Consider the following 27,784-nt stretch of genomic DNA (forward strand, 5'->3'; position numbering starts at 1 on the left):
AAGGCATGCAAATTCTCAAATTCACCTAAACTTTGCTCTACTTTTGCATTTTATCCATAGGGACCAATGTGAGTTGTTTAGGGCTTTTGGAAAAGGATCAAAACCAAAAGCTATAAAGCCAAGAATGTCTGGATGTTCCTTATAATTAGCAACCCAAGTAAGGTTTAAGTTCTTGGATTCTTCTTTTCTTGAGAAAGTGGCTCTGAGAAGTCAAAGCTGTAACACAAACTTGGTTTGTGCCCAGATTTTATATGGTGGCAATCTCTTTGCTTCTGCACCCCACGCCGGCCTCGGGATCAGAACTTCAGAATCCGTCTTCGGGCCTGAGCCACCCGTCATGCAAGCGAGCGACTCACCGTCTCTACTTGAGGGAGTTCATCCAGACGTTTGGAGAGGCTCTGGAGTTGCGTGTAATACCACAGTTTCTCTTTCTCCTCCTTTTCAATCTCACTCAGCAGAAAACACCTGGGGGCAGGAGTAATCACAATCAGAGGAGGCACATAAGAATGTAAGAACAAGCCTGCTGGATCAGACCAGAGTCCATCTAGTCCAGCACTCTGCTACTCGCAGTGGCCCACCAGGCAGAGGCACACTATGGGTAAATGGTGCCCGGAGACAAATTGTCTCCAGGATGCCCCCCCAGGCTCTGCCCCACCGCCACCCCGGCTCTGCCCCCTGATGCCCCCTGATGCCCCCAGGCTCCACCCCCCACTGACCTTGACCCCACCCATGTCACCATGGACATGAGCAAGGTCTAGGGTGCCCACCTCCTTTCCCCCTGCCAGCTGGGCTCCCAGCCGGCAGCCTGCAGTCTCTTCTGACTGGGGAGGGGAGGAAGGAAGGGAAGGGGAGTCCAGGGGGCTTGAGGGTGCTTGGAGGCAGCAGGACTTCCTGCTGCCTCATCATTTTTACGTGCCTTGACTGACACGGATATGTTGAGGCACGCAAAGATGACGAGGCAGCAGTACTTCCTGGTCACATGGGGGGCCAATTTTGCGCCCCCCATGTGGCCAGAAGAGTGGCGCCCGGGGACAAGGGGTAACCCTTGTCCCCAGGTAGATACGCCACTGCCACCAGGTGCCTTTGGGAGCTCACGTGCAGGATGTGAAAGCAATGGCCTTCTGCTGCTGCTGCTGCTCCCGAGCACCTGGTCTGCTAAGGCATTTGCAATCTCAGATCAAGGAGGATCAAGATTTTATTTTTATTTATTTATTTATTTATGGGTTTTGTATACCGCCCTACCCCCGGAGGGCTCTGGGCGGGGCACAACATAATTTCCTCATACAACATATACAGCTAAAGCAACAAACCCCATTAAAATTAGACTAAGTTAGATTAAAACACAGCAGTAATTAACAAAGATGGTGTCAGCGATAAACCCCAATTAAAACCCTCCCAGAGAGGGGGGGGGAAACAAAACAGGAAAGTTGGTCCCCTAGGAATTGGCAAAGCTTGAACTCCAAAGTCGGAGGAATAAAAGCGCGGGAGGGGGGGGCACTTTCCAGCTGCTGGACACTCCAAAAGCCCGGTGGAACAACTGTCTTACAGGCCTTGCGGAACTCACCAAGATCCTGCAGGGCCCGGACAGCTGGAGGGAGAGTGTTCCACCAGGCGGGAGCTGGCCAGCAAGAGACCAGAAGGGCGGCAGAGCAGTGGCGGAAGCACAGCAAGCAACACTCTGTTGGGGGAGCCGTGAGGGTGTGGCAGGAAATGGGCTGCAGTCCTCTCTTTAGGCCAGAAGGGCAGAGGAGAGGTCTCATAAGGTGGGGTGGAGCGGAGCAGGGAAACAGCAGATTGGTAGCCAGAGATCGACGTCTCCTCCATAAATCTGTCCAAGCCCTTTTTAAAGCTATCCAGGTGAGTGGCAGCACATTCCAAACAAGGAAGGAATGGGGGGGTTGGAAACAGGCAGAAAAACAAAAGGGATTGATGGGATCTTCCTGTGCTTGCTAGCAGTTCCAGCTTCAATTTCCAGCATCTACCGCTCAGGGCCAAACTAGCCATGATGGAGTTTCAGGGGTCTGCCTCAGGATGACGGCTGCCTTTTCCACATCACAACTTTCCTCATCACAGTTTTGATATTTCAAGGGTCAGCAAAAAAAATTAAATGGGAATTTGGGGGGGGGGGGCGTTTGGCAGAAGTCACAAACAACACTCGAAGGCCAGCAAATGACAAAAAAAGTTTAAAAATTCAGAAGTGCATAAAATGTATGTATAGTGCAGGGGTCTGCAACCTGCGGCTCTCCAGATGTTCATGAACTACAATTCCCATCAGCTCCTATGCTGGCAGGGGCTGATGGGAATTGTAGTTCATGAACATCTGGAGAGCTGCAGGTTGCAGACCCCTGGTATAGTGTCATACTGGTATAGTATAGTATACCCCTGGTATAGTTTTTTGGGGGACCCAGGTCATGGGTCCCCAATATCATCGGGACCCATTATTGAGACCTACAGGTCCTAATACCATCAGGACCCACTACCTCTCCCTCCTCCTTCTAGGAGGATTAGGTTTAGGTGGGATGCCATCTTAGGATACCACTGCTGTTTTTATTATATTTATGGAAATCTGATTATGATGGTTTTAGACACGGTTTTTATGTTGTGCACCGCCCAGAGCCCTTTGGGGATGGGGCGGTATATTAAATTAAATAAATAAATAAATAATAAAATAAATACAATGTCAACATATTTTATCTTTTTGCATCATAAATATATGCAATTTTTAACAGTTAAAATAAGAGAAAAAAATCAGACTTTTCTGTGGTATAAAGGGAGGGCCATTATTATGAATATGTGTTTTTTTAAAATGCATGGTCAAAATCTACAGTTATGCTTTTCTTAGCCAAAGAAATCACTGCTATAACAGGGGGTGGGGGAAGCAGAACGTTGCAGATTCGATTCCTGGTGTCTCCGCTTATGTTGGGAAGGATATTTCTGTGCCCGAGACCCTGGAGAGGCAGACAGCACTGCTCAAAATGGAATAACTCAGTATACAGCAGCTTCACATGAGACCAGCCTGGAGCAGTGGCGTATCTTGGGGGGTGAGGACGGGTGTCATGACCCAGGCACCACTTGCCTCAATTGTGTGGAGGGCACATTTGGCCACCCTCTCCACCCCACCCCTCAGACCAAAAGCATGTTTTGAAAGGGCTCCTTCCTTCAGAGAGAGCAAGACCGCACCAGGAGGACTGCAGGAGCAGAGCCAGGCGGGTCGGGGGCTGGCCAGCAAGAGACCAGAAGGGCGGCAGAGCAGTGGCGGAAGCGCAGCAAGCAACACTCTATTGGGGGAGCCGTGAGGGTGTGGCAGGAAATGGGCTGCAGTCCTCTCTTTAGATCAGAAGGGCAGAGGAGAGGTCTCATAAGGTGGGGTGGGGCGGAGCAGGGGAAACAGCAGCCCATTGGGCCCAGAAACGCATAAAATATATGTATAGTGTCATACAATGTCAACATATTTTATCTTTTCGTATCATAAATATACGCTGTTGCTCCTGCAGCTCCTAAGTGCTGAGAAGGCCAGGCCAGGTGGGGCGGGGCATGCCGAGGAGGCTTGGGGGGGGGCAAGCAAGCAAAGAGCAGGGAGAGGCAGAGATTCATGCCAGACAGTAGATGTTCAGTCAGGTGGAGGGGAAGGTGCTGCCCGCCTCACCGTCTCTCTAGGCCCAGTGGTAGGCTCACTCCCCCTCCCACTAATGATACATAAGAGGGGCAAACAGCTTTCAGAGGGATCCGTGGATGATGGGAGAGAGCCAGCGTGGTTTAGCCTTTGGACTTGGACTAGGGAGATCCAAGTCCAAATCCCTGACCCCCTGGTTTGGAACAGACTGGTTGCCAGCTAATCACTGTAGTCAGTGGTGGGATCCAAAAATTTTAGTAACAGGTTTCCCATGGTGGTGGGATTCAAACTGTGGCGTAGCGCCAATGGGGCTGGGCGGGGCACGACGGGGGCGTGGCCGGGCATTCCGGGGGCGGGGCATTCCTGGGCGGGGCTGTGGCAAGGACGCAGCCGCTGCACCGGTCCTTGGGCGGGAAACGAATGCACACAGGCGCAGGCTGCCACGCACGCCGGGGCACCTCCTGCTAGACTGCTTCAAGTTCTGCGCACTACTGCCGAGAGGAGGGGCGAAACTAAGGCCAAAATCACGTGGCAAAATCACCCATTAGTAACCCCCTCTCAGCACGCACAAATAATGAGTAACCTACTCTCGGGAACCTGTGAGAACCTGCTGGATCCCACCTCTGACTGTAGTCACACGCTCCCTGACCAGCAGTCTAGCTGCAGCCACCAAACAATTTTAAGGGTAACCCCACATGTTAACAGTAGTCTAGTCTGGATGTAACCAAGGCACGGATTGCTGTGGCCGGATCTGACTGAGCCCGGAATAGTGCAACAACCAAAGCTGGGCAAAGACGCTCTGAGCCACAGCGACCACCTGGTTTTCTAAAGCGGCTGCTGTTTCAAGTGGCTTTTCTAGTGGGTACAGTCTTGAGTGGATAACAGTGAGAAAGGCCCGTCAGCTCCTACAACCCCATCCATTACTTTACCTCTCTTGGTCCAACTCCTCTAGGAGCTGGAGGGTGGCCTGGCTGAGGTCTCCCAGGCTCTCTTTCCTTTGGAGCGTGGACGAATGGGCGGGGCTGTCCTCTGCGCTGTGCCCCGGGCACACGGGATCTGGGACGAGGGCCGGCGGCTGGAATTTCATGCTGTACAAACTGGTAATGTCCATCTGCAGAGCTGGAGGAGGAAGAGGAGAGAGGGAGGAAAGGAAGCACAGCGTAGAAGAGGCAGTGTTGTAATTTCAGCACACAACATAAATGTCTGCGTATCCGTTGAGCATTTCATCGTTCTGTCCACCAATAAGCTGGCTGACCCTGTGCGGGTGATCGAAGCTGCAAAACCAGCCACCTAGAAACAAAGGGCCCTTTACCTACTTAGAGGGGGGCTGCCCGCGTATATCGAAAAGATGACTGTGTTCATTAATCCAACAAGGAACAGAAAGTCAAGGGTAGCTGTCAGTTGAAGGGGAAAAGGAGGGGGAAGGAGAGCTTTAAAAGGCCAGAAACGAGGGGGAGACTTTGAGGGGTGGCATGGGATCTCCCTACAACAATTCCTTGAGGGCACCCCGCCGGTCATGTATCTAACAGTAAGGCAGCTGTTCCCTTCCCAATTATGATAATGCTAAGAGCAAAACTGGGCCATCCACAGACAAGATAAAAGTCTATGCCTATTTCTGCAGATTCTTCAGATCTGCAGAAAATATGACTTTGTAAACCCACCCAAAGAAAAAGATGCATACACAAACCCCACAAAAAGACAAAACCCTGGCCTAATGCAAAACGAAACCCAGGACTGATGCATACTTATTTCCTCCCTACAACAATCCTTTGTGTCACCTTGGTTTCCATCAGTGATTGAACATCCATGTAGCAACCCCCGCCCCTCACCCCCGGAGGGCTTTTGTGGGATGGTCTGAAAAAAAAACTTAGCAATTGATCTAGCATAAAAATGTGTGTATCAGGTCCTCTGAATTCCCAGATTTCATTTTTTTTTAAAGTATCTGTCCCCTTTCATTGTGGAGATATAAGAGAAAAGGTATTTCGTTTTTAAAAATAAAAGCTGGGAATTCAGGAGAGCTAGTGGATAGATCATTATTATGTCACAGTGACATGGCTATTGGTGATATTTTTTAAAATATGAAAAAACCCTCCACTGATTGGGGGGGCGGGCAGAGGTGGGATCCAGCAGGTTCTCACCAGTTCCTGAGAGTGGGTTACTAATTATTTGTGTGTGCCGAGAGGGGGTTACTAATTGGGTCCGCTTTTCCATCTCCATGTCCTCCTTTCTTACTCCCCGAGAGGTTATATATCCTCGCTACTTTGAACATGAAGGTTCCTTATACAGCAATTGCGACTGATAATGTAACTCCCTGAAGTGGGTTAATCCCTTTAAGTTAATGCAATTCACTGATTCTCAGCCTTTCAGACTTTTATCTCACTAGTCTCTATCAAAGCAACGCTGTGTGTTTCCTACTCTATTGCTGTGTTCAGATTTGTGAGTTGGGGCATTTTCTATAATGTGATGATGATTTAGAAATGACCGGGTGCAAAAAATTGGGGGGGGATTGTGGTGGGGTGGCTACCCATGGGGGGGGCATCCAACTCAGGTTTTGCCCAGGGCTCAGGTTTGCCTAGGTAAGCTTCTGCCCCCTTTGCTGAGTGGGGGGGCTGGCGAGGGAACCTATTATTAAAATTTTTGGATCCCACCACTGGGAGGGGGGGGGGGTAAGTGAAGCAAGGAAAATGGTTCTGGTGTGGGTAGGAATGGCCAAAAAAAAAAACAACCCTTTCCCATCTTCACAGCATACAATACATGTTGACTGTGATCTTTCCCAAAATATCACAGCAATGAGGCAAAATGTGGAATGTGAATAGCGAGGGTATGACGTTGGGTGGATGCAGCCCAAACCCGCTCTGCTTTCTGTACGAAACAGGAATTAAAAATTCCCCATGGAAGCATCCAATCTTAAGAATCACTGATTATCAATTAGAGGAGAAAGCTGGACAGGATTTTAAACAAATCAGCTCCAAGAAATAATTCTGACTATAAGATGGGAGGGATCCAAATGGGTTGTTCCATGTTCCTGCCGCCTTCATCCGGTTTGCCATACACTCTTCCTCACCCGCAGAATTTTTCTTCTGCATACAGCCATATCTCTTTTTTTTAAAAAATGTATTGTATAGCCGAAATAATTCCATACATACATATACAATACTTTATGTTATATCCAAACCATACATCTCCCTCCTTTTTATCCCCTCCCCCCAGAAGTTGATTTCTTCTTCTTTTCTTAACTAAGAACCAGCAGGTTCATTATTTCCAGTCTCTTCACCCATCTTCCTTCAATGACTCATAAGAACTAGCCTGCTGGATCAGACCAGAGTCCATTTGGTCCAGCACTCTGCTACTCGCAGTGGCCCACCAGGTGCCTTTGGGAGCTCACAGGCAGGATGTGAAAGCAATGGCCTTCTGCGGCTGCTGCTGCTCCAGAGCACCTGATCTGCTAAGACTCTGACTTCTCTCATCCAGTCCTCATAGCCAGTCCATATCTTCATCATATCAGTCTGTCTATCTTTCCATAATTGATTTCTAGACATTATTTCAAAAATCTCTAACTGTACTTGTTCCCAAACATATTCTAGCCATTTCTGTATTGTCCACATTTTCTTGTCTTTCCAGCCCAACACTGTAACTGCATATACAGCTCTTATCGTTATTTTATACATTATTCGTTGTCTTATTTCTACTCTACTATCCTCCAGAATACCCATGAACAATAAATCTTTAATTAATGCTATTTTAACTTTCACTAATTTCTGTATATACCTCGATACCTGTTCCCAAAATATACCTCCTTACATTCCAACCACATATGCATGTAAATTGCATCTTTTCCCCCACAATGCCACAAACAGCCGTAGCTCAAGCTTTCAAGCATGTCGCTACAATCTAGTTTAAGGACTGGAAACTTGGTTCCTCCTCCCTCAAGTGTAAGTTGGATGCTGACCAGAGGAGCACCATGGGTAAATGGCGCCCGGAGACAAATTGTCTCCAGGATGCCCCCCCAGGCTCTGCCCCACCGCCACCCCGGCTCCGCCCCTTGATGCCCCCAGGCTCCACCCCCCACTGACCTTGATCCCGCCCATGTCATCATGGACATGGGCAAGGTCTAGGGTGCCCACCTCCTCTCCCCCTGCCGGCTGGGCTCCCAGCTGGCAGCCGGCAGTCTCTTCTGACTGGGGAGGAGAGGAAGGGAGGGAGGGGGAGTCCAGGGGGGGATTGAGGGTGATTGGAGGCAGCAGGAAGTCATTTTTGCGTGCCTCGGCTGACACGGATAGGTTGAGGCACGCGAAAACAACGAGGCAGCAGGGCTTCCTGGTCACGTGGGGGGGCAATTTTGCGCCCCCCACGTGACCAGAGGAGTGGCGCCCGGGGACAAGGGGTACCCCTTGTCCCTAGGTAGATATGCCACTGATGCTGACCAGTTCCCAGTACCAAAAATCTGGGGCGTGGGGTTTGCCTAGATTTCTGCAAGACTGAGGCAAATTCACTCACCTTTCAGCTGTTCCAAAACTTCCATCTGCCCCGAGGACACCATCACCTTGGCCTCTTGCTCCAGTTTGCCTTGCAAATGCTTCAGGACTTCCTGATGCAGAGAAGAACACAGATGTGAGAGCACGTTCCCGAGGAGGAAACACTGCAGAATTTGCGGGGGGAAGACGACTGAGTGATGAAGCTTTAGAAAATTACAATGGGTGGAGTGATAACTTTTTCTCCTAGAACACCAGATCTCAATGAAGTTGAGCTTCCAATCTTCTTCTTCACTTCTTCACACAACACATAATTAGCTTGTGGAACTCCCTGCCACAGGATGCAGCAGAGCCCACAAGCGTAGTGACTTTTCAAAGGACAGGTTCCCTCAGTGGCTATTGTCATTACAGATGGAATGTCAATATGTGCAGAATAAGAAGAAGAAGAGTTTGGATTTATATCCCCCCTTTCTCTCCTGCAGGAGACTCAAAGGGGCTTACAATCTCCTTGCCCTTCCCCCCTCACAACAAACACCCTGTGAGGTAGGTGGGGCTGAGAGAGCTCCGAGAAGCTGTGACTAGCCCAAGGTCACCCACCTGGCGTGTGTGGGAGTGTACAGGCTAATCTGAATTCCCCAGATAAGCCTCCACAGCTCAGGCGGCAGAGCTGGGAATCAAACCCGGTTCCTCCAGATTAGATACACGAGCTCTTAACCTCCTACGCCACTGCTGCTCCAAGAAGACTTTATTTACAGTCAATGACCAAATATATTACAAATCTCCAATTTAGTAAAAAATATCAACAACAAAACAAGAATGCAGATCTCTCTCCCATATTCCAGCACTATCCACCTATATATCATTATACGTTGTAAACACGCCAAACAGCATAAAAATACTAGACAAAACAAAAGTATCTAAGGGGGATGCCATATTCAGATCATTTTGTCTTTTTCACAATGAATAGACAGAACTTTGCTACCCATTTAGTAATATTCTCCTTCTTATCTTGTAATAGTTTTTGACAACAAACTTTATCAGAACAATACGTCATCTTGTGTAGTAGATGTGACAGGCATTTTTTCCTTGCCTCCTCATAAAGGGGACACTTTAATAACATATGCTCTATAGTTTCTACAGAATTCAGAGAGCAAGAACATAACCTTGCAGAATAAGGTATCTTTTGATATTTCCCTTCTAAGACAGCAGAAGGTAAATGTGCACTTCTTGCAAGAGTCAAAGCTCTCCTTAGATCTTTGTTATCCAGATAAGTTAAATAAGGAGCAGGGGCAGTGATATATTTCTGTGTAGAGTATAGAGGAAAATCTGAATATCTTGCCAGATCAGACTGTCATGATACATCAATATGCGGAAGCGGCATACCTCCAAACACTAGAGGAAGTTCTGCTTTCCTGTCTCTGCTCGTGTCTGGTGAACCAATCTGAGAAACACAATGTTGTGCTACCTGGAGCTGAAGTTGCGTCCAGCAGGACTTTAAAAAAAGTTCTTACTTGAATGGGACTGATTACCTTTACACACAGTCATGATCTGCATTCAGACTGCAGAAAGAAGGGCTCAGGGCAGTGATGGAATCCAAAAATTTTAGTAACAGGTTCCCATGGTGGTGGGATTCAAACTGTGGCGTAGCCCCAATGGGGCTGGGCGGGGCATTCCGGGGGCGTGGCCAGGCATTCCTGGGGCGGGGCATTCCTGGGCGGGTCTGTGGCAAGGACGCAGCCGCTGCACCGGTCCTTGGGCAGGAAACGAATGCACTCAGGCACAGGCTGCCACGCACGCCGGTGCACCTCCTGCTAGACTGCTTCAAGTTCTGCGCGCTACTGCTGAGAGGAGGGGCGTAACTAAGGCAAAAATCATGTGGCAAAATCACTAATTAGTAACCCCCTCTCGGCACACACAAATAATTAGTAACCTACTCTCGGGAACCTGTGAGAACCTGCTGGATCCCACCTCTGGCTCAGGGGTTCAAGCACATCTGAAAGTCAAACCCTAAAACCTTTGTTCCCTAATCCCATGTCCATGAGAACTGGTTGTTTTACTTAGCTGTGCTGGAATTAGCACTCTGTGCATGCTTAAAAGCCTGCCTTGCATGATTTCTCAAGTGGCTAAGGGGCCTCTGGTAAACGGTCTGCTTAAACTGCCTCCTCTTTGTGAAACTCCCTGTCTTCCTGACTGCTATTTTAAAACAATAACCAAATTCTGCACAGAAAAATCCTCAAATTCTGCAACCAGCGTACATTTGCCCAGATTGTTTTCTTTCTGCAAGCTGTGGAGAAAAGCTATGTAGAGCCCCAAAATCTGTTCCTGCCCGCTGCGGTCATCAAGTGGGCTAGAAACCTGATTTGTCTAAAAAGCCAAGTTCTGCGAACGCCGCTCTTAGTGTCAGATTCCCTGCTTGTGAGATGCAGTGATAGCTATTCAGAACAACCTCGCTTGAGCTTTGACAGGGTGCTGGATGAGGGGGATTCTGCTGTCTGTTTAAATATACAGAATAAGTATTGTCTTGTGGGACAGGGTGGAAGCAGAGGTGGGACCCAGCCGGTTCTCACCAGTTCCCGAGAGGGGGTTACTAATTATTTGTGTGTGCTGAGAGGGGGTTACTAATTGGGTCTGCTTTTCCGTTAGAAATTCCATTCGGTCCAAAAATCATTAAGTCCTGTTGTTTCCTATGTGGCTGGTTAGCGAAGGTAGAAAACGGGATAATTCTCCCTGTTGGGCTGTTTTAAAAACACGTTTTAGAAATATGGTAAAGTTCCTTGTTCAAGGAAAACATCCTTCTTTTGATTTCTAGAAACAAAATTAAGTATTTGAAAGTATTAAGTATTTGACAGGCAGTCAATTAGAGGAGAAGTTGTTGTTTCTGTTGGCAGTGGACGATAGGACTTGCTATAATGAGTTTCAATTATGGACAGAAAGATACCAGCTTTTTTTTTACAGTAAGAGTTTTTTACAGTAACAGAGAAATTATTAATGCCCCGCCCCCGGAATGCCTGGCCACGCCCCGTTCATGCCCCGCCCCATTGGCGCTACGCCACTGTTTGAATCCTACGACCATGGGAACCTGTGGCCATTTGTAGACCCCTGGCACAAAGGTCTGAGCTCTGCTGTGTGCAGGTAGCCTCACCTTCATGTCTGAAGTCTCATTTTCCAGTTTGGAGAGGTGATTCGAGTTGTCCTCCAGTTCCCTCCGGAGGTGCGTATTCTCCTTCTTCAGGGCCTCCACCTGCCTCACCAGCTGGTCATAGGATGCTACTGACCCAGACATCTTCAGCTCCTCCATCGACTGGGGACAGACAGAAGGGAGAGGAGAAAGGAAGCATCAGAGACACCGGTGCCAAATCCCACCACTGGGCTTGCAAGCAGCCGCTCGCCTGCTCGCCTGGGGAGAACAAAACGCCCAGCCAGGCAACTGTGAACTCTCATAGACTCTCATAGGGTACACCAGGGCCACAGAACATACACAATCATACTGAGACTAACTGATTTGTTGTGACGGATCCAGAGCCCACTCCCACCAGATGTACGAAGTGTCATCAATCCTTAGTTGCAAAGAGAAAGAAAAATGTAAGGGATTGGGGATACAAAGGCAGTAGCATGTCAGACAGTGGTGGAATCCAGCAGGTTCTCACCAGTTCCTGAGAGTGGGTTACTAATTATTTGTGTGTGTCGAGAGGGGGTTACTAATTGGGTCTGCTTTTCTGTTAGAAATTCCATTAGGTCCAAAAACCATAAAGTCCTGTTGTTTCCTATGTGGCTGGTTAGCGAAGGTAGAAAACGGGAGATAATTCTCCCTGTTGGGCTTTTAAAAACATGTTTTAGAAATATGGTAAAGTTCCTTGTTTAAGGAAAGTATCCTTCTTTTGATTTCTAGAAACAAAATTAAGTATTTGAAAGTATTAAGTATTTAACAGGCAGTCAATTAGAGGAGAAGTAGTTGTTTCTGTTGGCAGTAGACGATAGGACTTGCTATAATGAGTTTAAATTATGGACAGAAAGATTCCAGCTGGAAATTAGGAACTTTTTTTTTACAGTAAGAGTTTTTTATAGTAACAGAGAAATTATTAATGCCCCGCCCCCGGAATGCCCGGTCACGCCCCCGTCATGCCCCGCCCAGACCCATTGGCGCTATGCCACTGTTTGAATCCCACCACCATGGGGACCTGTTACTAAAATTTTTGGATCCCACCACTGGTGTCAGAGGTTCAGTTTGGGGCATTCCTAGGCAAAATTCAAACATTTACTAAGATGATCCGGGGAGGGCTCTCTCTCCATCTGACAGTGACCCAAAATACCCTTTTTGGTGGTGGCACCCAGAGTTTGGAATCCTGTTCCTACAGAAGCCTGGCGTGCCCCTTCCTTGCTTTCCTCCCATCATCAGGCGAAGACGTTTTTATTTCAAACAGCTTTTAACATCTACATTTTAATAAGCGGCAATTTGAGTTTTATAAATGTATTTTATTGTAGGCTTGGTTTTTTATGGTATGATGTGATTTTATTGTATTGTACTGGGTCTGATTGTTATTGGCTTCATTGCATACGTCATTGTATTTTATTGTATTTTGTAACCTGCCTTGAATATGTTGGTCCGGTTACAGAACCAGGCAGATTCACACTAGCCTGACAAGGACCTTTGATCTCTGGATAGGAAGCCTAAATGCTCTGAATAAATTACACAGAGGAAGCTAGTGGCCAAACGGTGGTAGATCAGAAGTTGATTTACAGAGGAGGCCAGGAAACAGAGTTTATCTGAGAACCAAAGAGAGAGAACAAAGGGAATTCTGATCCAGGTCGGGCAGGGGAAAGCAACTCCTGATCCCAGATCTGAAACAAAACCTGTGTGGAGCAATACCTTAGCTGAGAAATCTATATATTAGTGAAAGGGTCTGCTACTCTAGTCATCAACAAGGAATGGCACAGACCTGACAATGAGAACATTTCTTATTTTGTTTTTTTTTTCAATAAAATCTTTGGAAAACTCAGCGGTTTTGAGTAGCTGGAAAAAAGAACCCAGGATTCATAAGACAGGCGTGGACCCCCACATTTGGAATATGCTGCCACAGGAGGGGGTGATGGCCACTAACCTGGATAGCTTTAAAAGGGGCTTGGACAGATTTATGGAGGAGAAGTCGATTTATGGCTACCAATCTTGATCCTCCTTGATCTGAGATTGCAAATGCCTTAACAGACCAGGTGATCGGGAGCAACAGCCGCAGAAGGCCATTGCGTTCACATCCTACATGTGAGCTCCCAAAGGCACCTGGTGGGCCACTGCGAGTAGCAGAGAGCTGGACTAGATGGACTTTGGTCTGATCCAGCTGGCTTGTTCTTATGTTCTTATCCCTGGTCTTGTGACAGTGGGGCATAAATACTTTTAATAAATAAATATCCAATTTGCAGAAATTAGAGGGTAAAACCTAGGCTCAGGAACTCGAGGAATGTGTGGAGTTGGACCCTCCTAGTCTCATACTAGGTCCTAGGACTGAATTTGATGTTGGTATTTTGATAGATATAGGGGGGAAAGATGGTGGAAACACCAAGGCAATGAATCTCCATGAGAGCGTAGTAGCCCCCCCTAAACGGCTGCATATACCATGATGTAAATGGGTCCCTTGACCAATTGAATGTGGTTGGTTGACGCCAGGAAAATAGGGGCACTTACCCCGCCCAGTTTAAACTATTATCTTGGAATATAGCTGGGTGGCAGAACGAAGTTGGAATAAATATCCAATAAGATACACATAGCTGTCATTACCACATACTTCCTAGAGAGGGCGTTGTTTTAGCCTGTTGTTGCCTTAACAAATAGATGGTGGTAGCGGCTTTTGCAAGCCCCAATTGGCAGATTATATCTCTCTCTCTGCCAGGCACAGCGGGCTCATGAATTTAGTGACGTATTACAGGGTGGACCTGTAAAGAATTGCATAAAGAATTGCACTCCGGTCCAGAATTTCCTGTGGGTCTGGTCCCCCCCCCCCTCCCCAATCCCTGGCAACATGCTTGCATTAGTCAGATAAATGCTAAGCATCCACAGAGCCCAAGGTGATAATATTAGAATTAGCAATAGTAGGATTTCTAAAAAGGGACCTGGGGGGCAGGGAACATGGGGTGATTTTGGAAGGTCCAAATTGCACAAAGGAAGGAATGGATGGTGGCTAGTCAGCGGCACTCTGCAGATGCTCAGATACATACACATTATCTTTCTCATTCCTGAGCTTCCCCAAGCTAAACCTGCATCCCATACTCTCTTAGACTGTGTCCGGGTAATTTCCAGGACACTGAAACCCTGTCGTACATTCGTTTATTTTGCAAGTTTTACCTGAGCGCCAACAAAGGATTCTCCCCCTCCTTGACAAATCTGAGAGGAAGTTCGGCACAGTCTTGCCAAGAAGAAAAAGAAGAGGAGGAGGAGGAGTTTGGATTTATATCCCTCCCTTTCTCTCCTGTAAGGAGACACAAAGGGGCTGACAATCTCCTTTCCCTTCCCCCCTCCCACAACAAACACCCTGGGAGGTGGGTGGGGCTGAGAGAGCTCCGAAGAGCTGTGACTAGCCCAAGGTCACCCAGCTGGCATGTGTTGGAGTGCACAAGCTAATCTGGTTCCCCAGATAAACCTCCACAGCTCCAGTGGCGGAGCGGGGAATCAAACCTGGTTCTCCAGATTAGAGTGCACCTGCTCTTAACCACTGCCCACTGCTAGTGACTTCCTGAGATCTCTCCCGGGTGGCTTCCTTGTCAACTGGGCCTGCTCCTTAGCCCTTAACAGAAACAGAGCAGGTGATGATGAAAATAAATAAATATAAATAAATGAGAGCTGAACAGAGCCTCCTTGGACAGAGGCAGTTCCCCTCCAAGTGTCAGATGCGGGAGCAAAGAACCGTGTGTGTGTGTGTGTGTGTGTGTGTGTGTTTGCAGCCTTTGAGCCTGACGTGTACACTTGCGGGGAGGGGGAGCATGCCAGACTCTGGATCAGGTGGCACATGGCCATTTGAGCATGTTTTGAATCCATTTCAGCCAGTACAGACATCATTACCAGGGTTAATATTTGGTGGGGATACCAATAATATTTGGTGGGGAGACCTGGTGGGCCACTGCGAGTAGCAGAGAGCTGGACTAGATGGACTCTGGTCTGATCCAGCTGGCTTGTTCTTATGTTCTTATGTTCTTAAGGAAGTCCAGGGCTGCTGTGCAGAGTCAGGCCATGGCAAACCACCTCTGAACATCTCTTGACCTGAGCTGAATGGCCCAGACTAGCCCAATCTCGTCAGATCTGGGAAACGAAGCAGGGTCGGCCCTGGTGAATATTTGAAGAGGAGACCACCACGAAAGTCCAGGGCTGATGCACAGAATCGGGCTGTGACAAAACACTGCTGCTTGTCTCTTGCCTTGAAAACTCTACAGAGTCTTCTGGCTTGAGGGCCCGTTCGACCACCATGGAAACCACCTCACCTTCCCCTCATCTTGGAAACATCCATTGTCCATCTCCCTCCTTTGTGCTAAAAAAAACGCTGACTGCATCAGAACAAAGGTCCAGGCAGCTGGGCACTCAGCCTTGGACAGAGGGTCCCTCTTTGCCTCTAGGAGGAACACTGTGTGAAAAGGGATGGCTCTTTCCTTTGTCTGGTCCCCACCTCTGAACCTCCGAGATATCGTGCTTCTGAACATGGAGGCTCTCTTCGCCCTCTGAAGGCAAACGGCTACGGAGAAACTGTCGAATCCTTCCTCTCTCTCCCCTTAATACAAAGCTAGCCGGCAAATTCTCTCTGGTATCCCCCACCCCTCTGCCTTTTTGACTAACCCCCAACTGAATCCAGACTGCCCTGTTTTCTAAACCTGGGTTCATTTCCCCCCCCCCATAAAAACCCTTACAAAACAATAGAGCGCCTCTGAGCGTGCACAGAGTGCTGGCCCATTCTCCATAAGCACCAGCAGCCAGGGCGGCTTTAGAATCCGGCTTTAGCGTCTCCGAAAGAAAGCAGGCAAGGGTGGGGGGGGGGTCTAATCCGTCGGGGGTCCTGCGAAGCCTTTCTTCTCTCTGGCACAAAAGATTCCCCCCCCCCAGCCCCCTGCCGAGCAATCCTACTAACCCCCTCCCCACATCGGGCATCCTCAGGACCCCCCCCCCCGTATCGCCCTCCCAGCCTCTCCCGCTCCTTCCCTTTGTCTCGCTTGCACCCCCTTTCTTTGTCTCCCCCCTCCTCCCTCCAGCCGCCTCCCCCCGCCTCCTCCCTCCGCCCCCCCTCAAATGTATCACTATTATTATTATAAGAGGTCCTTCTCCGACTCCACCACTTTCCACCATCGCCGCCCCCCCCCCCCCCCGCCCCGCCCGCCCACCTCCGCAGATGGCACCTGTCCGCCGCCTCCTCCGCCCCACACCTGGGCACCTGCTTTCCGCCTCCGTCCCGGGCTGCAGAGCCAAGCCGGGTCTTCCAACCCACCCCCCTCCCCACCCCCCCAAAAGAGACCCCCCCCCAAATGCCCCAAGGCGCCGGGAGAGACTCACGGTCTTCAGGGGGCCCCAGCCGGACACCCCCCCGGGCTTCTCATTCCGCCTGGCCGGGATGCCCGCACGGCCGCCCCCTCGCCCCCATCCCGCAAGGGCGCCGCCGCGGCCGGATTCCTGCGCGCCCCCTCCTCGGTGCCGGCTGGCCGGGCTGCTGGATCGCGGGCGGCGCGTCATGGGATCGAACTCTTGGGCAGCAGCCCCGCTCCGGCCGGCCAGACTCTCCCCGCAGCCCCGCAAGCGCCAAGCGAGGCGAGGCGAGGCGGGTGATGGGTGATGGATGATGGGTGGGTGGGTGCGTTTCAGGCGCGCGAATGGGAGAGGGCGGGGAGGCTGATCTCAGAGAGATCCGCCAGGATCCAGGAGGCAAAGGACGCCAGGCCAGCATTACGCTATTGTCGTGGCGGCAATAGTAAAAATAATGTAATAATAAATGTGTTGCCATTATTATTGTTGTTGATGGTCGTTTGTTGTATTGTAATATAATTATTACTGTTGCTGTTGTAATTAACAACAACAACAACAACAACAACAACAATAATAATAATATTGTAATGAAGGCCAACAACCAGCTAAAGATCTGGCAGCTGTGAAATCTACAACAACAACGATAATGATAATAATAACAATAATAACAATAATAGCAATACATTTATTATTATTATTGTAGTAGCAGTAGCAGTAGTTGTATGTATGTATGTATGTATGTATGTATGTATTTTTCATTATGTTTCATTCTTATATACCGCCCCTCCCCCAAAGGGCACTGGGCGGTGAACAACAAGATGAATAAAACAAACCAGTGTTGGAGCAAATAAATAAATACAGGTTACAATAAGATAGGCTCCACTTCATCCTAACATTAAAACCCCATTAAAACCCCATTAAACAGCGCCTCATACTACTAATAGTCAAATATTGTATAATAATTATGTGTTGCCATTATTATTGTTGATGATGGTGATTTGTTGTAGTACAATGATTACTGTTGTTATAATTAATAACAACAATGGTGATAATAATAACAATAATAAAAATAATATATAATAATAAATATGTTGCCATTATTATTGTTGTTGATGGTGATTTGTTGTGTTGTAGTATAATTATTAGTGTTGTAGTTAAAATAACAATAATGGCAACACATTTATTATTATTACAGCATATTATTGTAGTAGTAGTTGTAATAAAAATAATATATAATAATAAATGTGTTGTCATTATTATTGTTGTTATTGTTGTATTGTAGTATATTTATGAGTATTGTTGTTGTAAATAGTAATAATAGTAATGGCAACACATTTATTATTATAGCATATTATTATAGCAGTAGTCGTAAAAATCATATAATAATAAATGTGTCGCCATTATTGTTATTGTTGTTTAATATCACAGGAGATTGTAATGTTTCAACGTAGGATTTGTGCGGATCTCAGCAGAGCTGCCTTCTGAATCTGACACATGTTGATTTTTTCGATTCGAAGATGTTTCAAATGCTGCCGTAGTGTTTTTGGAATGGCACTCAGGGTGGTGTTGTTGTTGTGGGGGAGGGAAGTGTGGATAATTGTCATAGCAATACGTGGCAACAGCCAGGTTGAAGAAAAAGAACAGGAAAAGATGATGAAACCTCAAGATCTGGGAACGGAAGTCAAGAGATGATGGCACACACCAGCAGTCGTGGTCCAGTGATTATTGGCACACTGGGCTCCATACCAAAAACCCTGGAAATCACTGAGCCGTCTGTGTATTGATAAAACCTCCATCTGTCAATTACAAAAGGCCACATTGCTTGGATCAGCACATATACTTCACTGATCCATTACAACATCCTAGGTCAGGGGTGGCCAACCTATGGCACTCCAGATGTTCATGGACTACAAATCAGAGGTGGGATCCAGCAGGTTCTCACAGGTTCCCGAGAGTAGGTTACTAATTATTTGTGTGTGCCGAGAGGGGGTTACTAATTGGTGATTTTGCCACATGATTTTTGCCTTAGTTACGCCCCTCCTTCACTCCTCAGCAGTAGCACGCAGAACTTGAAGCAGTCTAGCAGGAGGTGCACCGGCATGCGTGGCTGCCTGTGCCTGCGTGCATTCGTTTCCCACCCAAGGACTGGCGCAGCGGCTGCGTCCTTGCCACAGCCCTGCCCAGCAATGCCCCACCCCCAGAATGCCCGGCCACGCCCACATTGTGTCCCACCCAGCCCCATTGGTGCTGCGCCACTGTTTGAATCCCACCACCATGGGAACCTGTTACTAATTTTTTTGGATCCCAGCACTGACTACAATTCCCAATTGGTTATGCTGGCAAGGGCTGATGGGAATTGTAGTCCATGAACATCTGGAGTGCCATAGGTTGTCCCTGTCCTAGGTTCTTGGGAAGAATCCGATGCGTATGAAGGGCAACACCGGCCGAAGAGCGGGTGGCTGTGATTTCATCAAACGACGACGATAATGGCAAAGCCCTGACTGAAAAGGCCTTCCTCAGAATTCCCAAACAGCGTTTATCACTCTGCACATGTTTAATGACACTCCAATGCCTATAGTCACGTCTTAGGGTTTAAAATCCATGCCAGGTAGCTTCTAGATCGCAGCTGGGCAGGGAGGGCAGGGGGTTTTGTTTTGCAAAAGCCAAATTAGGGAGCGTGTCGCCGCCTCTGACGGCATGCGCAAAAAATAATAAAGCCGCACCAAGAACAATAACTGTACAAGTTCCACAAAGGCGGGGGAAGGGGGTGGTCAAAAGAAGCCACAGTCCGCATGTTAAGATTCTTAGTTTTAACATTACGAAGCTCCCTAATGCAGAGTCAGATTTTTGCCACACCCACCTCCCTATAGTCAGATTGGCAAAAGGTCTGCAGGATCTCCGACAAGCCGAGGCCTTTCTCCAGGCTTGCTACTTGAGATCGTTCAACTAGAGGTGTGGGGGATCGAACTGGGACCTTTCCCATCCAAAGTGGTGCTCTGCTCCTGGGCCCCTCCCTTTTCAAGTCACTCCACATTATATCCACCTGCAGTCAAAATTCAATCTGGAAACCATAATACTTCCCATGATCCTGCTCCACAGAAAAAAAAAATTGGGGGAGAAAATTAGTATTTTTAATTCCTGCAGGCTATAATTAATACTCTACTCTTTGCTCCGAGAGAAGGACAAAGCAGTTTTCAAGTCCGGACCAGTCCGGAAGCCGCTAATAAGAACATAAGAACATAAGACCAAGCCAGCTGGATCAGACCAGAGTCCATCTAGTCCAGCATTCTGCTACTCGCAGTGGCCCACCAGGTGCCTTTGGGAGCTCACATGCAGGATGTGAAAGCAATGGCCTTCTGCTGCTGCTGCTGCTCCCGAGCACCTGGTCTGCTAAGGCCTTTGCAATCTCAGATCAAGGAGGATCAAGATGGGTAGCCATAGATCGACTTCTCCTCCATAAATCTGTCCAAACCATAAATGAATACTCACAGTAAAAAGTATATTTCCCTATTCCCTCCCTTGACCTGAATTGTCATTAAGAAACCCTAATTTTATCCTGATGGTTGAAACTAGACATTCCTTTGCTTATCTGCTGACTTCATTTTAGTGCATTTATAAGAGAAGCAACATCCATTTAGTGCATTTATAAGAGAAGCAACTATCCACCATCCGCTGCCAAGATGTTTCTGGTGGGCAATACAAGGTAAAGTTTCCCCTTCTGTCCTGTCCGACCCTGGGGTACCACTGCAAGCAGTGATTTCATAGGCAAGCCGTTTTTGTGGGGTAGTTTGCCATTGCTTTCCCCAGCTATTCTTTACCCCCTAGCTATGTGCTACGTACTCATTTACCGACCAAGGAATGGATGGATGGCTGAGTTGACCATGAGCCAGCTGCCAGGATATCTGACCCACAGGGGGCTCAAACTCTTGACCATGAGAGTGGCAGTGCAAGAACTTAACCACTATACCACGCGACTCCTGGGCAAACAGCCCGGCTATTGCGAATGGAGGCTTGTGGACAGAGGACTGGATTATGCGTAGCTGCTTGTGAAAAGCTGCTTTCCACATTCCTTCCCAGCCCTGGTTAGTTAATCTAGCGTTGGGAAGTTGAATGAGAGAAGGGATGCCAACTTCCAGGTGGGGCCTGGGAATCCCCCAGAATTCATCTCCAGACTACAGAGATCAATTCCTCTGGAGAAAATGGATGCTTTGGAAGGTGGCCTTGTGCCCCACTGAGATCCCTGCCCTCCCTAGATTCCCTCCCCAAATCTCCAGCATGATAGGTCAGGACCAGGTTCTTCCGGGGATCCACATACCTAAGAACATAAGAACATAAGAACAAGCCAGCTGGATCAGACCAGAGTCCATCTAGTCCAGCTCTCTGCTACTCGCAGTGGCCCACCAGGTGCCTTTGGGAGCTCACGTGCAGGATGTGAAAGCAATGGCCTTCTGCTGCGGCTGCTGCTCCCAAGCATCTGGTCTGCTAAGGCATTTGCAATCTCAGATCAAAGAGGATCAAGATTGGTAGTCATAAATCGACTTCTCCTCCATAAATCTGTCCAAGCCCTTTTTAAAGCTATCCAGGTGAGTGGCCATCACCACCTCCGGTGGCAGCATATTCCAAACACCAATCACACGTTGCGTGAAGAAGTGTTTCCTTTTATTAGTCCTAATTCTTCCCCCCAGCATTTTCCATGAATGCCCCCTGGTTCTGGTATTGTGAGAAAGAGAGAAAAATGTATCTCTGTCCACATTTTCTACCCCATGCATAATTTTATAGACTTCAATCATATCCCCCCTCAGACGTCTTCTCTCCAAACTAAAGAGTCCCAAACGCTGCAGCCTCTCCTCATAAGGAAGGTGCTCCATATATCTGCGGCAATAAGATCCTCATGGACAGTCTGACCCAGTGGGACGAGTCTAGTGGGATAGCCATGCTTGCTTTCCACCTGCTTGACCCTTATCTTTGCATTGACACAATTCCCCCCACCCCCCAGTACTGTAAACTCCAGTCCTATATATTGTGGGTTGGGGTGGGTTTTCCGGGCTGTGTGGCCGTGGTCTGGTGGATCTTGTTCCTAACGTTTCGCCTGCATCTGTGGCTGGCATCTTCAGAGGGATAGGTGGGATCCAGCCGGTTCTCACCAGTTCCCGAGAGTGGGTTACTAATTATTTGTGTGTGCCGAGAGGGGGTTACTAATTGGGTCTGCTTTTCTGTTAGAAATTCCATTAGGTCCAGAAATCATAAAGTCCGGTTGTTTCCTATGTGGCTGGTTAGTGAAGGTAGAAAACGGGACAATTCTCCCTGTTTGGCTGTTTTAAAAACATGTTTTTTTTAGAAATATGAAAGGTAAAGTTCCTTGTTTAAGGAAAGTGTCCTTCTTTTAATTTCTAGAAACAAAATTAAGTATTTGAAAGTATGAAGTATTTGACAGGCAGTCAATTAGAGGAGAAGTAGTTGTTTCCGTTGGCAGTAGACGATAGGACTTGCTATAATGAGTTTAAATTATGGACAGAAAGATACCAGCTGGAAATTAGGAACTTTTTTTACAGTAAGAGTTTTTTACAGTAACAGAGAAATTATTAATGCCCCGCCCCCGGAATGCCCGGCCACGCCCCTGTCGTGCCCCGCCCAGCCCCAATGGCGCTACGCCACTGTTTGAATCCCACCACCATGGGAACCTGTTACTAAACTTTTTGGATCCCATATCACAGAGAGAAGTCTGGACACATTGTGTAACAGACTTCTCTCTGTGATACACCTCTGAAGATGTCGGCCACAGATGCAGGCAAAACGTTAGGAACAAGATCTACCAGACCACGGCCACACAGCCCGGAAAGCCCACAACAATCCAGTCCTATAGTTTGTTTTCCTTGGAGGCTGATTGGGAAGGGGCTAGTTTTCATGAGAAGGGCCATGATCCAGGAACGGTCCATGCTTTGCGCTTATGTCCAGTCCCCAAAATCTCCAGTGCACAGATTAGGCTGGAGGGGCTGGGAAAAATCCTTCTCTTCCCGAGTTGCTGGAGAGCAGCTAGCAGTCTGAGTAAACACTGGGCTGGAGGGATAAATGTTTTGACTTGGTGCGAGACAGCTTTATACATTCAGGAGAATAACATCTGATTATGATGACACTTGGCAGGGTGAAAAATACCCTGATTTGCGTTGCTGTTTAACATGGAGGAAAAACCCTACATTGTGTGGTTTTCCAAAAGCTTTTTTAAAAAACCTCTTTGAGAAACGACGACACGAGTCTATAAAAAGCGCCGAACACCTGACATCACAAACCGTCTATTTATTACTTAACTCGTCCTGACATTTACAAAAGCCTTTTTAGCAAATCCCCCAAACGGCATGATTCCCACCTACCCGAATGAGTCTGAAGGTTTTAAATGATACGCTGGATGGAAATGGGATCCGATTGATTAGCTCCTCATTGCCAGTTTTAACACCATCTTACAGAGCTTGCAAGATTGATAGTGTCGGAACAGAAGGGACAAGAGAATGTTCCTATTGGCTGCTGCACTAGCTCCCAAGCAATGACTCCAGGCTTGAAAACTGGTTAAGATTCTCTTGCTAGGAATGATCTCGGAAATCTCTTTTAAGGTTCCCTGCAGATGGCGGGGGGTGGGTGTTTGGGTTTTAAATTCCCTACGTTCCACAAACCAAATATTCTATTTTTAAAAATTAATCTTTATTCATTTCATATATAAATACAAACACAAACAAACCAACATATGATCCTCACTCTCAACCTATAAAGGTAAAGTTTCCCCTTCAGTCGTATCCGACCCTGGGGTACCACTGCAAGCAGTGATTTCATAGGCAAGCTGTTTTTGTGGGGTAGTTTTCCATTGCTTTCCCCGGCTATTCTTTACCCTTTAGCTATGAGCTAGGTCAGTGGTGGCGAACCTATGGCACGGGTGCCAGAGGTGGCACTCAGAGCCCTCTCTGTGGGCACGTGCAGAGTGTCCCGCCCACACATCTAGGCTGGCCTGGGCCCACTGATTTTCATGCGAAGAACTAAAGTGCAATCCTTTACCTGGGAGTAAGCTCAGTTGCTGACAATGGGGCTTACTTCTGAGTAAACCCTCCTGATTCACCCATTGGAAGAGTTGTATGATTGCTTCAAAGCAAAGCCACCGACTACCACCAAGCTTACTCCTGAGTAACGCACACCTCGGAGCCAACTGTTTTTTCTAAACTAAAACCTCAGTATTCAGGTTAAATTGCCGGGTTGGCACTTTGCGATAAATAAGTGGGTTTTGGGTTGCAATTTGGGCACTTGGTCTTGAAAAGGTTCGCCATCACTGAGCTAGGTACTCATTTACCAACCAAGAAGTGGATGGATGGCTGAGTTGACCATGAGCCAGCTGCCAGGATATCTGACCCACAGGGGGCTCGAACTCCTGACCATGTGATTGGCAGTGCAAGCACTTAATCACTATGCCACGCGGCTCCTTCTCAACCTGTACATAGTCCTAAACATATAACAGCCCATGAATCAACTCCTTCCCCCTAACCTTCTTTCCCTTATCGTTCTATACTAACCCCTCCCTATTTCTAACATTTATGAACTCTCTTGACTCCCCATTTCCCTATATTCTAACCCCTGCACCCTACCTAATCTAATGTTAAAATATTCTCCCACCCTAACCCTAGCTCCCCCTCTTCACCACTCCACCCCCTAACCTCCTCTCTCAACTACCTTATCACAACTTTCCCGGCAATTTAGCCCATTCACAGCATTATAGACCTAATTAACATTTAATATGTTTTCTATTCTATACTATTACAACATACAATCTATGGACTTCCCGCCTAAACACTCCACTTAAGCTTAATATCCACATTTAAAGAAAAACTGGAACGAAGGTGTGAATTATTTTCGCATCAATAATCCTTCCCATTTAATTACAGTTTTAAACATTTTGTCAATTCATTCGTGAAATAATATCTTCTAATAGTTTCTTCTTGCTTCCCTCTACAAACCAAATGTTCCAGTAAATCCCTTGTTTTAGAATGAGGGGTATAGGGTACTAACTTTATGGAGAAAGTAAGTTGGAGAATTCCGAGAAGGAGGCGGAAGGAAAGAAGTCCCTAAGAGTATCAGTCTAATATCAAAGGGATAGAACCAGCATGATAGAGCAAAGGTGACAATTCCTAGGTCATCACCATCACCATCCAGCATGGAGGGTATAGGGGACATCCAAGTACTAACCCTCCCTCACTATCCCAGAAACCCAGGTGCCCAAGGGATGGAACTATGGCCCCTTCCGCACGTGCAGAATAATGCACATTCAATCCACTTTCACAATTGTTTGAAAGTGGATTTTGCTAATCCACGCTATAAAATCCATCTTCAAAGTACATTGAAAATGGATTGAAAATGCAGTATTCTGCATGTGCGGAAGGGGCCATATGTTTCCCAACATACTCATAGGCCTCTTCCACACATGCAAAATAATGCTTTTTCAAACCACTTTCACAACTGTTTGCAAGTGGATTTTGCCATTCTGCCCAGCTTCAAAGAGCACTGAAAGCAGTTTGAAAGTGCATTATTCTGCATGTGCGGAATGGGCCATAGGGAAGTTTTCCCATTGAAGGGCAAACATTTACAATTAATTTTGGTACTTTTTTCACCTCCCCCAAAGTATTTTTTCCGTGCCGGAGGCGTCACTCCGCAAGCTTTTCCCTGAACCTCTGGAGGTTGCCAGCCCGAGATCTCCCAAGCTTACTGATCTCCAGACTACAGACATAATTTCCCCAAGAGGAAATGGCAGTTTTGGAGGGTGGACTCTTTGGCATTTCACTCCACCGGGATCCTTCTTTTCCCCAAGCCCCACCCACCTGCTGAGAGTATACCCCCCCCCAAAAAAATCCAGGAATTTCCCAACCCAAAGTTGGCAATCTAACGGGATAACGGGAGTTGAAAAGCAAAAACGTTATTACGTTCGTAACTTACAGGCACATTCAGCTACGGAGGAAGAGGCAGGGAGGATGCTGATAGAAAAATGATACCCCAGGCTCTCCAGTAATGGGAAAAGACAAAATTCATTAGTAACTGGCTGGGAGCAAGCAATAGATGACCCTGTTTCCGTCGGAGATAGGACTGGGAGCAGCAAAGGAGTTTTGTAGCAGCCCCCGAATGTGTTTGCAACTCAAATGGAGTTCAGCGTCCAGCAACTGCAATGAAGGAACCGGGCAGCAAAACAACATGAACGCAAAAGTAAAGTCACAGTCGACTTATGGCCACCGTTCACGGGGTTTCAAGGGAAGCAATGTTCAGAGGTGCTCTGCATAGAGGCCTTGGACTCCCTTGGTGGTCTCTCATCCAAGTACTAACAACAGTTGAGCAGCAGTGGCGTAGTGGTTAAGAGCAGGTGCATTCTAATCTGGAGGAACCGGGTTTGATTCCCCGCTCTGCCGCCTGAGCTGTGGAGGCTTATCTGGGGAATTCAGATTAGCCTGTGCACTCCCACACACGCCAGCTGGGTGACCTTGGGCTAGTCACAGTTCTTGGAGACTCTCAGCCCCACCCCACCACTTTCGGCTACAGGGTGTTTGTTGTGAGAGGGAAGGCAAGGGATTGTCAGCCCCTTTGAGTCTTCTTTACAGCAGAAAGAGGGGATATAAATCTCTCAGCCCCACCTCCCTCACAGGGTGTTTGTTGTGAGGAGGGAAGGGCAAGGAGATTGTCAGCCCCTTTGAGTCTCTTTACAGCAGAGAAAGAGGGGATATAAATCCAAACTCCTCCTCCTCCTCCTCCTCCTCCTCCTCTTCTTCTTCTTCTTCTTCTTCTTCTTCTTCTTCTTCTTCTTCTTCTTCTTCTTCTTCTTCTTCTTCTTCTTCTTCTTCTTCTTCTTCAAATGGAAAATCAAGTGGGCACATTTTCCCAAATCAAATCAGTTTTGCCGGGCTGATAAAGATCTGGCATTTTCCTCCAGAGTCCGGAAGTGGATCCATGCTGTCCCTTTGCATCAGAGTGGGAGGCGAGAAAGTTGGTGTGGAGATTTGGCAAATTTCTTCCCTAAGGCTGACTTGAGAAAATGTCACTGGCTGTTTCCTCTGTGCATTCCGAGTCACAATCTACAAGACACACTTCATGGAGGAGCAGTTGATACGCTCACGCAGCTCCTGCAAACCAGTGTCGTCGGGAGAGCTTGGGGCTGGTTATCCTTGCCCACCTATGCGCCTGGCTCCAGAACTGAGCATCAGCACACGTGCATTTTTCAGGCACCAGGCAGCGCATGGGAGAGTTAGATCATGCGCACGGGTGCCTGGTACTGGGCCCTGAAACCGTGCTGTCATGTTGCACGTTTCAGAATGTGGGCTTTTCAGTACCTCTCTGTGCTAAAAAGCCGAGTCTTCTATTGAGCTGTGCTCTGCTCCAAATAGAATTACAACTCTCTGCCACAGCGACTCAAAATTCCACAACAAGAGAGGCTTCATTTGGTACCAATTCGGCATGATTGCTCTTGTTCTGTATCACCTTTTCTGTTTCTGCGAGCGGCTTATACGGGGCACCTGAACCCTGAATCTTAACCTTAAAATCCGAGCCGGTGTTACCCGCAGACTTTCAACTACATCTAAGCAACCTTTCGGTTACTTACCCGATAACCTGTTAATATAACAGGTTTTATTCTATTTCCCTGCAGTCCAAAGCTATTCCCTCGGTGGTATTAAACAATGAAACACGTCCTCAAATCCAGAGAACTGTTTGTTTGTTTGTTTGTTTGTTTGTTTGTTTGTTTGATTTATAAACCGCCCCATCCCCAAATTCATAGTGGCAAGAGGTTAGCAGGCCAATCTTTATTATGGCCCCCAAGCCACACAGAAGCAGAATAAATGACATGACTTAATTAGCCTAGCCCTAGAATCACATCTCATCCTATATGTCAATCTTAATACATCGTAAAATGAAAATAAATTAGGGATTGTTGACTACGGACAAGATGATATCCCAATTAGGGTTGCCAACCTCCAGCTGCTCAACAGCCAAAGACAACTGCACCAGTATGATGACCATCTGTACCAGGGGTGTTCAACTCTAGCCATGCTGGCAGAGGCTGATGGAAATCGTAATCCATGAACCTCTGGGGCACCAGAGTTGGACACCCTGGTCTATACCATTTATGTGTGCATACGATCAGGACTATGCAACCATTTTAACTTATTTATTTATTTTGATTTAGATATATTTCCCGCCCTT

General features: G+C 47.5%; 1 protein-coding gene across 1 annotated transcript in view; it reads right to left on the reverse strand.

Annotated features, from left to right (window-relative positions):
* APC2 (APC regulator of WNT signaling pathway 2) overlaps positions 1-16,859 on the reverse strand; it is a 53,891-nt gene extending 37,032 nt beyond the window's left edge. The window contains 5 exon segments of the mRNA XM_048495792.1: positions 357-465; positions 4,543-4,732; positions 8,111-8,201; positions 11,228-11,386; positions 16,607-16,859. Coding sequence (XP_048351749.1) covers positions 357-465; positions 4,543-4,732; positions 8,111-8,201; positions 11,228-11,386; positions 16,607-16,783 — 726 coding nt within the window. The 5' untranslated portion in view covers positions 16,784-16,859.
* Positions 16,860-27,784: the final 10,925 nt, after the last annotated feature.

The sequence above is a fragment of the Sphaerodactylus townsendi genome, linkage group LG05 (genome assembly GCF_021028975.2).
Source record: "Sphaerodactylus townsendi isolate TG3544 linkage group LG05, MPM_Stown_v2.3, whole genome shotgun sequence".
Taxonomy (NCBI): Eukaryota; Metazoa; Chordata; class Lepidosauria; order Squamata; family Sphaerodactylidae; genus Sphaerodactylus; species Sphaerodactylus townsendi.